Here is an 11253-nt window from a genome sequence, read left to right on the forward strand (position 1 = left end):
CCATTGGCCGGGGAACATGCCGCCGCCGCTCATGGCCATGCTCGATCATCCTCGCTTGTTCGTCCCGGGCCGCCGCCGCCGCCCTCTTGGCGGCGGCTCTTTTCACCCTCTCCGCCCTGCCGCTTGTTTCCACCTCGCGCCGTTTCTCGTCCGCCGCCCACTCGGCGTTCGACATGCCCGGCGGCTTCGTCTTCTTCGCCCGCATCTTCCTCGCCGGCGCCTTCGGCGGCATTGTGGTGGACGAGAAGACGAGGAGGAGAGTGGCGGTGGACGAGAAGACGCCGCCGGAACTGGAGCTGGAAGACGAGAAGATTGGGGAATTTCGGCGGGAGAGAATGGGGATATGCAAGCAAATTGGAGGGAAAATCGACAGGATTTGGTTTTCCAGTCGCCGACTACGCGGGTCCACACGATGTTTCGCGCCAAAATCTTTCGTCCGGAATCCCCGAGCGCGCCCCGGGGGGCCGGAGATGGCGTGGGCTCGCCGGATGGATGAAGGGCCAAATCCGGACGAAAACGAGGAACCGAGGGCGCGACTGGACCGAATTTCACCGTCCGGATGGAAAAAACGTCCCTCGGGGGCCTCGTCGGGGGACGAGTGGAGATGCTCTAACACCTGTGCAGTGATTAGACAGTGGATCCATGTATATTTTATTCAATCGGCGCGTCCCCTCCTTTTCTGTGTTCAGTTTCCTTCCTTCGAGTAGAAGCTGTCATCTTTTCTCCTGAAACTGCTCGCCGTCGTCTTCTTTTTCTTCCTTGCACTTTCCTTTCCCTCGGGACGCGCACCGGCTGGAAAGTATTCATGTCGAACCAACTCACCAGAGAAATACACGACCAGCCACTTGCATTTTCGCGTTGTAGTATCGCATCTGTTCTTTTTTTTTTTTTCCTTTTGAAAAGAGTGACACTTTGACACTTGTTTATTTCCAACACACGGTTCAGTTACTAGTATACTCTTCTCCGCTGTTCCTCGCTGTGGAGTACTTGCGCCTTTCACCAACGGTGCAAAAGGAAAGAAAAAAGATTGTGGAAATACATTTCATGAAAAGTAGTAAATTAGATTATAAGTAAAGTTCTCTTACCTAAAAATCCATTTTTGATCTTCGGTGCATATGCTCCTGCCACTATAGAAAACATTGAAAAACACCAACAAAATTATGACCAAAAATTTCGCATGTACATCTCGACAGTCTATGTTCGCACGCCAAGTTTCATGAGAAGCTGACATTTTTGTAGTATTACTCTTTTTTTTCTCTCTCCTTTTCTACTTTTAGAAAAGAATGACACTTTCTATTTCCAACACATGGTTAAGTTGCTAGTATACTCTTCTCCGATGTTCATTGCTGTGGAGTACTTGCACCTTTTAGCAACAACGCAAAAGGAAATATAAGGTTGCATTTCATGGAAACTAATAAATTGACTAGCACCTAGAAATCCACTTTTGATCTTGAATGCATATACTCCTGCTGTTGAAAAAAAATTATAAAATGTAAAAAATTCTAAACAAACATTTCACGGTTCTTGACATTCTATGTGCGTACACCAAGTATCGTGGAAACTGGAAACCACCATTTATTGAGTCCTGTGTAAGAAATATACGAAAAGGTTTCGCAAAGAGTTTTCTTAGCACTAAATTTATCTTTTCACAAACGACGTTAAAAATACCGGGTTTCCATGAAACAACTTGTGTATTGATTTTTGAAAAATGGTACGTATTATTATATTACGTGAAAGATGGTATCACTGGATACTTTCCCACCAACGTATTAATCTGAGAAATAAAATGAAAAAGAAAATGCACAGCCACTTTTAGCTGGTTTGGACACATGGCGCCCGCAGCAAAGCTAGAAATAAATAATCATTAAACCAGTGGAATAAGAATAGTGTAATGGCAACCACCACGCGACCTTTTGTCCGCTCTTCCTAGTATTTGAACCAAACCCCCGCTGCTGGTTTAGCAAATCAAACCCAATCCTTCCGCAATCAATCGTCCCCACCATGCCGCTCCTCCTCCTCATGCTGCTCGCCGCCGGCGCGGCGGCGGCGGTGGAGGCGGCGACCCCGTCGCTGCCCATCGGCGTCAACTACGGCGCCAACGCCGACAACCTCCCGACCCCGACCTCCGTGGCCGCCTTCCTCGCCAGCAAGACCACCATCGACCGCGTGAAGCTCTTCGACGCCAACCCGGCCTTCATCTCCGCCTTCGCCGGTACGCCCATCTCGCTCGCCGTCTCCCTCCCCAACTCCGCCCTCCCGGCCCTCGCCGACAAGTCCACCGGCCTGGACGCCGCCCGCTCCTGGATCCGGGCCAACCTCTCCCCGTTCGTCCCGGCCACGAACGTCACCCTCCTCCTCGCCGGCAACGAGATCCTCCTCTCCACGGACACCAACCTCATCCTCTCCCTCCTCCCGGCCATGCGCCGCCTCGCGCAGGCGCTCAAGGCGGAGGGCCTGACGGGCGTCCGCGTCACCACCCCGCACTACCTCGGCATCCTCGCCCCCTCCGACGGCATCCCCTCCAACGCCACCTTCCGCGCCGGCTACAACGAGAAGCTGTTCCCGGCGATGCTCCAGTTCCACCGCGACACGGGGTCGCCCTTCATGGTGAACCCGTACCCCTACTTCAGCTACAACGCGCAGACGCTCAACTACGCGCTCTTCCGCCCCAACGCCGGCATCTACGACCCGGCCACCAAGCTCAACTACACCAGCATGCTGGACGCGCAGGTGGACGCCATCTACACCGCCATGAAGAAGCTCGGCTACGGCGACGTCGACATCGCCATCGGGGAGGCCGGCTGGCCCACGCAGGCCGAGGCGGGCCAGATCGGCGTCGGGGTGAAGGAGGCCAGGGATTTCAACGAGGGCATGATAAGGGTCTGCAGCAGCGGCAAGGGCACGCCGCTAATGCCCGGCAAGAAATTCGAGACCTACCTCTTCTCCCTCTTCGACGAAAACCAGAAGCCAGGGCCAATCGCCGAGAGGCACTTTGGCTTGTTCAATCCAGACTTCACGCCCGTCTACGACCTCGGATTACTCCGGGATGGCTCGGTGAGTACTGCCTTCTCTCTTCAATTATTATTATCCTCGACTGAGAAATGAACCTTAACTTGCCTGTATTTTAATCCACAGTCTTATCAAATTGCTTCAGCCTTTAGCTTTTAGGATGGCGATTGGTCGACAATCGATTCGTCACCTCCCCAAATTGCCTGACCCTCACGATATCTTTCTAGGAAAATACGGTTTCATATGTTTCAAAATTCAGTGTTCCTACATTCAAGTTTGTGTTATGCAATTTGCAGAAAGAGTAACCTAGAAGAATCATTAGGTTGATCCTAATAAATGTCCAAATTTAGAAACCGTGGGCCGCAGCAACTCTGTCATAGATGATCCAAAGCTGCACGCGGTACACTACTTGTGCACGGTTGCTGAATGCTGATCGAAGCCATGTCCTCCGTTCACACGTTACATCGTCATCAAAGAAGATGATGTATGGACTGGACCGGAAAGGTCCAGCTGCTTGCGTCTCCGACTTTTCCTCGTATTCCCTGCATGATCTAGTTGGTCCAAAGCAGAGTATTCTGCCGCAAACTGCTGCTTTTCTTGACTGAGATCCAGTAACCGCAGCCCATGTGGACATGCGGTGAGGGCCTTGGACACGTCTGCATTCCTAGACGCGCTTCGGTGGGACCACAGCGGAAATTTCTGATCAAGATCCACATGCTCACATGTTGGCTGGCCATTCGTCGCTGCTGCAAATGTGCCGTTGGGTTGGCACACGACGATTCCCAGTTAGCAAATAAGTACATGCTACAAAAGGCAGTAGGACCTGGTATTGGAATTAAAACGAATAATAGCAGAATAAAGGGTTTGGTGGCTTAGATCAACTGGTTGCCAACACTCGGGTGGTTGTTTTAGATAAGGCCATATCTGAAATTTTGAGGCATCATGTTAAAGACATCTTTGCGCTAACTTTATTTTTCAAAGGAGTTGTTGTTTCTACCAGAAGTTTCGTTAGAGCAATGGAGACAGGGCTTAAGATTCTGTTGTGTCAAGTTTAAAGTAAAAATTGAACCCTTGGGCTTGCCATATGGTTCACTGATATGCCTGCCTATGATCTAAGTAACGGAGTAGGGCCAGCAAGTTCAGATTACAGTTGGAGCAATGCTTTGCTTCGGTCGGTGTCATCTCCTTCCACCAGCAACGTATATTCTTACGCATCTATCTGTCCTGGCCATTTCCTTAGCCTTGTTGTACTCTGTTATGTTTCGAACGCATCAGTGTTATGGTGTGCATGTGGGTTAGGCTCTCCTATCAAAGGAAGGAAGCAGCCATTAGCTGGTTGCTTTCCCTGATGCTTAGGGAAAGTAACCATGTGGAGATGGGGTCTGTCTGCATTAATATTTTTTGGCATGACCTACCAGCTAAGGTGTCTAAGATCCTAGGAGGGAAACCAATTTGAACTGGCCCTCTTTCTAACGGCGCTATTCCAGACACCATATTTTCTCATTAGCAAGCATCAGTAATATGCACACAACTCAATTCAGAGTCTGAAAACTCGTACATAGTAAATGTTTTTATTGGAGAAATGCTTGTTGCTTCACTCTATTAGTCATATGTAAAACTGTGTCTTTATTCTGGCAATATGATGCTTAGATTCAGTACTAATCCCTGACTTGGTGCATTGTTCTGCCTCATTTGCAGTCTGTGGCTCCGAACCCTGCACCAAACCCATCGCCGAACCCGAGCCCTAAGCCCTCGCCTTCAGGAGGCGGGAAGTGGTGCGTCGCCAAGACTGGCGCCAACGGGACCGACCTGCAGAATAACATCAACTACGCCTGCAGCTATGTGGACTGCAAGGCGATACAGAGCGGCGGCGCGTGCTTCGATCCAAATAACTTGCAGTCTCATGCCTCGTTCGCGATGAACGCCTACTACCAGGCCAACAGTGACAGCGCCTCCGCCTGCGACTTCAAGGGCACAGGCATCGTCACCTCCAGCGATCCCAGTAAGCCTTAGTTGCAATTTGCCATGTTTCTGAACTTGGTTGCGTCAGTTGGTGATTTTTGCTAGGACTGATCGATGAGTGATGATGGCCTTCTTGTTGTGGTGGCAGGTTACGGGAGTTGCAAGTACGTCTCCTGACGGTACGCAGCAAGCCACGGCAGTGCGAGGGCAAGGGCGCCAGCCTCGAGCCCACTACTAGCTCCAGCTCGGAGCCGCGTCAGCGGTAACGACGGTGGACTGTTGATACTGCCTGGCTTGCGCCACATTCTTCTATACTCGTGTCTGACAGCCATGCTTCTTCTTCCTTTCTAGTCATAAGTTGTCGATGATCGCCTCTTAGCTTAGCGCATATAGAGGGAGCAAACCATGGAAAACAAAATGGAATGGTGTATTCCATTGTAGCGTGTGATGTTGGGCCGTACCGCATTAATTTATTCTTCGTTTTCATCTGTCGTTGTCATTCTATTCTTATGTAGAAATACAAGAAACAAACAGATGAAGCCTCCTTGTCTGTGTGATCGTTATGCTCGATTGATTCCTATAATTTGAATACATGAAAAAAAATCCAAGGCATAAGTTCATGACGAACTCATGGGAATTGCCACATACTCAAGCCTCGAACCATCTCAGAACCATTATTACAGCACGTAACAAATATTAACGTTAAACACTCTAGTATCATAGAGTACTGTTAACCATTGATGCACTCACTTAAGAAAACAAAAGAACCAACATGACCATACTAATATCGCACTCACTTAAGACACTTCTCAGATGTGCATTTTCATAAAGTTAGGACTAACATGTTACCCCTCAATTAGTTTAAGGAAATGTGGTGCATTTTATTCACGCATATATTTATGTAAGTGTGCAGCTAGAACAAGTCAGCCCATCAAAGGGTCTGGGCCCAAAGTAACGGTAAGAGAATCTCCACCGGCGCCTCGGCATAGCCCTATCGGGGGCGCCGGCACAACTTCCTTCGTTTGGGGAACGAGCTCCCACACCGACGTCCTCCAAACCGGCGGCCCCAATAGATTTTTTTAATAAAAAGTTAGAAATATGGATAGAAATTCAAATTCAGGTTTTCGAATATGAAGTACAGGCCAACATCCGGTCACCAAATTGCAGTCACACATAGTTTGACTGCCGAAAAAAGACAAGTTGGGCTTCGAGGCCAAATGATCACAGTAACGACATCATCGGTGGCTCAACTTCGACGTCCTCCTCCTCATTGGCGATCTCCTGCAGCACCTCCATCACCGGCACGGGCTCCACGAGTATCGACGGAGGCATGAACGTAGCTAGCGCCGATGCTGTCACAGACGCCGTTGCAGCAGCTTTGAAAGGACGAGATGTCGCCTAGAGGGGGGATGGTGAATAGGCGTTTAAAAACTCTTGCGGATTTGGCTTGTAAGATTACGGAATTAAACTAATGTTTAGTTTACAAGCACAACTCCTAAATATGCTAGGTTCAACTAAGTGCAACAATAACAACTAGAGCTAAGCAACATAGGCACAAGATATATGAAGCACAAGTGATAGCAAGATATATGTACTTCAAGCACGATGGCTATCACAAGGAAAGTAAGCTCGGGTATAGAAATAACCGAGGCACGCGAAGACGAGGATGTATTCCCGTGTTTCCTTCCTTTGCAAGAAGGTACGTCACGTTTGGAGGAGTGGTGTAACATCCCAAATTTGAAAACAAAGAAGAAAATGAAATTTTCTTTTTCCAAATTTTGGAACCAACAAAAACATTATTTGAGTTCTATAAGGTGCATAATGCTCATACCTAAATGTTGTGATTTTTGCCATGATAGTTTTTTTGATGTATTGAACATGTTTTTACCCCCTAAACCCTACCCTTTGCAACACCAAAGAGGAACAAATAAAAAGAAAACAAAAGAAAAGGGAAAAGCATATGTGGGCATATGGCCATATTTACAAATCTTGGGCTATGCCCTTTTTACCTTACCAAATGGTTTTGAACCATTGTTAAACCCAACCTAACACTAACTAAACCCTGAACCTTGCTCTTTGAGGTCAAAAAGAAACAAAAAAGAAGAAGAGGGAAATAAAATAAAAAGACATATGAGAGCAAGAAGCCATTTTTCAAATCTTGGCCTAAGACATTTCTACTTTGTGGAGATGGTTGGGAAACATCAATAAACTCATAATACTCACTTTTGACTCAAAGAAACACAAATCAAATCAAAAGAAAAATCAAATTTAAGTTACATGTGATAATGGTCAAATCTGCCATTATTAACATGATACCCATTTTGAGCCTTTGTATTAAGCAATTCTTAAACCAAACCCTCTTAACACTTTGCACCTCATCCAAGATCTCATCAAGTTGAACACTTTTGATGTTGACCACTTTGACTGGTTCCTTTTCTATTGCTTAATTTAAGCAAGCCAAGATGCAACATGAAATCAGATTCTAGATCATGTCAATTTTGGATTTTCTCAAACCAGCTTCATTTTGCACACCACCACCACCAACAGAAACCAAACAATATTTGAATCACAACCATGCAAAAGTTTGGCAAAATTCAAAAAACTTTGTTCTTTCGGCCATTTCATCGAACACCTTATGAGCACCAATCTGCCAACTCCCCAGCAGATTTTTGCCTCAACCATCAAACTTAGGTCAGCTTTACCTTCCTGGATAAACCCTTGGATAATGCCAGGCCTTGGTACCACTTGTACCTTGGTGAAATTGACCAAACTTGGCCATGCCGTGGTGATCATGGCATCACCATGCCATTCTCCTCTCCACTCCCATCCAACCCATGTCACCTTGTCCTGGAGCTTCTCCACACTCTGCTGAACCAGCTAGACATCATCACTGGCCAAGGAGAGCAAGCCACTGGTCAGCCCCGTAAGCGCCCAGACACGCCCTGTGACGCCAGCACGCGCATGGTGGCGACGCAGAGCGCGCCAGAGCGTCGTCTCGCCCCGCTGACTCCATCCACCCCTCGCCCTCTCCTCTCGCCCGTGGCCCCGCCACGACTCCAGGAAGCTCCCAGACGAGCCCAACGTCTCGCGCAAGCCCTGTAGATGATGCCATCGTCGACGACCTCCGCGGTACCCGTGGCAGAGACTGACGTCGCCCGCACTCCCTCGTCCACCATTTTCAACGCCATCACGCGCGTCGTGCCCGCCCTGACCTCAGGAACAGTCCTGCGCCCTTACCTTGCCCCTTCACCGCCCAGAACGACGTCGCCATGGACGACCCGAGCCCACTCCGCAGCACCCTCTCGCCGCTATAAAAGGGGGCCTCCCCCGAGCTATCTCAGCACACCAGCTCGCTTCCCTCTCATCACTGACTCTCCTCGACCCTCTCCCCCTCCACATTGTCACCCATAGCTCGCCAATCGCTCGCCGGAGTCCACGGAGCCGCCGCAGACGAAGCCGTCGATTGGAGCCACCTCAGGCGATGCCGCCAGTACCTGGAGCTTCCTCATCCTCCGCAACGTCGCCCTGCGTCAACACCGACGATCGCCGGCCACCGGTGAGCTCGCCGACCCCCTAGGCTTGCCGCCAGTAACCCTGGCTCTCGCCGGAGATGACGATGCCAGTGCGCCGTTGGATTGCGTTCTAATCCAACGCTCCTCTCGCACGCGTACCGTTTCGGGTTTTAAACCCCGCTAACAGGTGGGGCCCTCCCTGTCAGGCAGCCCACTGCGCACTGGCACGTAGCTGGGCCGGCCCAATTCCTTTTCCCGCACAGCCCACGAATTTGAATTCGTTTAAATTGATTTAACCAAAGTTGTAATACTGGTGCTTGATTAAAAATGCAATAAAACAAAATCTACTGAGCCAAATTTCATGAATTAAATATTGTTGGAAACCTTATGAAATTCTCTATCAAACCCCACTGGCCTCAACTTTAGATTCATTGTAGAACTCATGTAGTAAAAATACAAGGCAGTAACTTTTCAAACTTCAATGATTTATTAAAAATCAACCATAAATTGTTTTGAGTTGTTTCCAACTCTCAAAAATCACATTTCATATTGTCTATCTGAATATGTAAAAATATGACATAGTTGTTTCAAGTGATCATGGGCTAGATTCAAATAATGTCTATGTAGTCATTTCTAGCTCATTTAAATTATTCCAAAAATAGTATTTAAATTCTATGAGATGTAGCATCTCATTTAATTCATTTTTTTTCTAAGTAATTCAATGTGAGGTGATGACATTAGTCTTCATGACTCCATATGTTATTACTTGAGAATATTACATCCTTTTCTAAAATAGTAATGATTAAATGGCATGAGATATTTTATCTCATTTAAATCATTTTCCCAAATGGTAAATATGAAGTATTGACTTTGGTCAACATGAGCTCATACTTATTATTTGAGGAGATTAAATCTTAGTAATATTCAATGAGAGGAAATTATTCCTCAAAGGATATAAATAGAAACTCTAATAAATATTTCAATGAGAGGAAATTAATTACTTTTCAAAGGAAATAAAAGTAAAACCATAGTATATGGATTCTTGTGATGATAATAGGTCATCTTGTGTGAACCATTATGGTTATTAGTCTACCTAAGTATTTGTTTGGTGATTGTGTACCTCATATTCATTTATAGACGCTAGTACCGAGTACTACGAGGAAGAAGAAGTCTACGAAGAAGAAGAAAACCTTGATCACTACAACAACCAAGGCAAGCTATATTATTACAAGCTATACTCTTGCGAGCTACCCAAATGCAAAGCTCTACTAGAGCAAGGCACCTTTACACTTCTATTTTATGTTTAAGAATCCAATCCCAAGTTTTATTCTTGCAAGCTTTTACTTTACTTATCAAAGCTTACCTTTATAGTTAACTTTGGTCTAAGTATAGAGTGTTACAAGAACATCAAAATTATCCTAGAGAGATACAAGCTAGTTAGCACCCCTCATGACTAGTTGCTAGTGCTAAAACTAAAAGTGACTACTCTAGATGGGAACATGTGAATCATATGACTTTGAAAACCTTGGAATGATGAGTCATTCTATTGAAAGATTTTGAAGGTGAATATGACTTGAATGACATGGTGATTTGACTAAAACTGATGGTTGGGTTCGGATGTGATACCATTCCAATTTTAGAGTACCCCCACAATACCTGATCATGGGTAGGGCTTAACTGGAAATTTATGTGCTTTAGTATGGGTTCCCTCTAAACAAGTGTCATAGGGGTTATGCCGAGGCTGCCTCCGTTGAATGTGAAATGACGTGAAAATGAGGTGACTATCCTACCCAAGCCCTGTGCAGTTCCTAGGATGGCGGTTTGCCATGGCTGGGAGGCCAAGCTCATGGGGAGAGGTGCCTATACTAGGGTATGTAAGTGAAAGGTTATGGTTGATGATCCGCATACTGAGTATGATTATTCAGGGCTATCCTTGACGGATGTAATCAAAAGTTGTGGCACAAGTGTACAACCTCTGCAGAGTGTAAAACTATTCGAATAGCCGTGTCCACGGTTATGGACAGTTGGAAAGGCCATACTGTTCCGTCATCAGACCATTTTCAAAATGTGACATATGACTGGTGATTGGTGACTTGAACTTGAAAGGTGAATTTGAATTGATCACAACAGAGTTGTGGGAATGACACTAATGTTCCCACTTGAGTTAGTTAGGCAAATAAAGAGTCTTTTATTACTAAGTGCTTATGAAATAAAACTGGCTTTATGCAAATAAACCTAGAGCTTAGAACCCCCTTTACTATAGTTGATAGTGCTTACACTAGTATTAGTTTTCGAGTACTTTAAAGTACTCATGGCTTTATCCCTGGCTATTCAAATGGCCAGACTATGAAGAGGAGCACCAGTACCCAGGAGATGGACAGCAGGACGTCTATGATAACTAGGACTACCTCCTGACGTCAAAAGTTGCATGTGGAACAGATGGACCGCGACCGCTACTACGTTTCTTCCGCTGCATGTTTTGTAATTGATCATTAGATCACCCTATGTTGTAAGACTGGATCATGTGATCCTTTTGATGTAAGACTATGATGGTTTGTAATGAATGATGTTCTGTGATATCAATCTATTATGTCTCGCAAAAACAATATTCTTGGATTGCGATGTATGACATAATAGGCATCTGGACTTAAAAATCCGGGTGTTCACAAGTGGAGGTCCCACGAAGGATTCCCCAACGCCACGAAAGCTCACCCTATTCTCCGAGCCACACCCACGAAGGATAATGGCCCTTTCCTTTTGGTTAGCTTTT

The 11253-nt window shown here is 46.4% G+C and overlaps 1 protein-coding gene across 1 annotated transcript; it reads left to right on the forward strand.

The window, feature by feature from the left end:
- Window positions 1-1972: 1972 nt before the first annotated feature.
- LOC124703159 (glucan endo-1,3-beta-glucosidase-like) lies at window positions 1973-5515 on the forward strand. Its single transcript, XM_047235382.1, has 3 exons — window positions 1973-3054; window positions 4708-5011; window positions 5120-5515. Exons 1-3 carry the CDS (start codon window positions 2002-2004, stop codon window positions 5146-5148), a joined length of 1386 nt encoding a protein of 461 aa, XP_047091338.1. The 5' UTR covers window positions 1973-2001; the 3' UTR covers window positions 5149-5515.
- Window positions 5516-11253: the final 5738 nt, after the last annotated feature.

The sequence above is a fragment of the Lolium rigidum genome, chromosome 3 (genome assembly GCF_022539505.1).
Source record: "Lolium rigidum isolate FL_2022 chromosome 3, APGP_CSIRO_Lrig_0.1, whole genome shotgun sequence".
NCBI classification, from domain to species: domain Eukaryota; kingdom Viridiplantae; phylum Streptophyta; class Magnoliopsida; order Poales; family Poaceae; genus Lolium; species Lolium rigidum.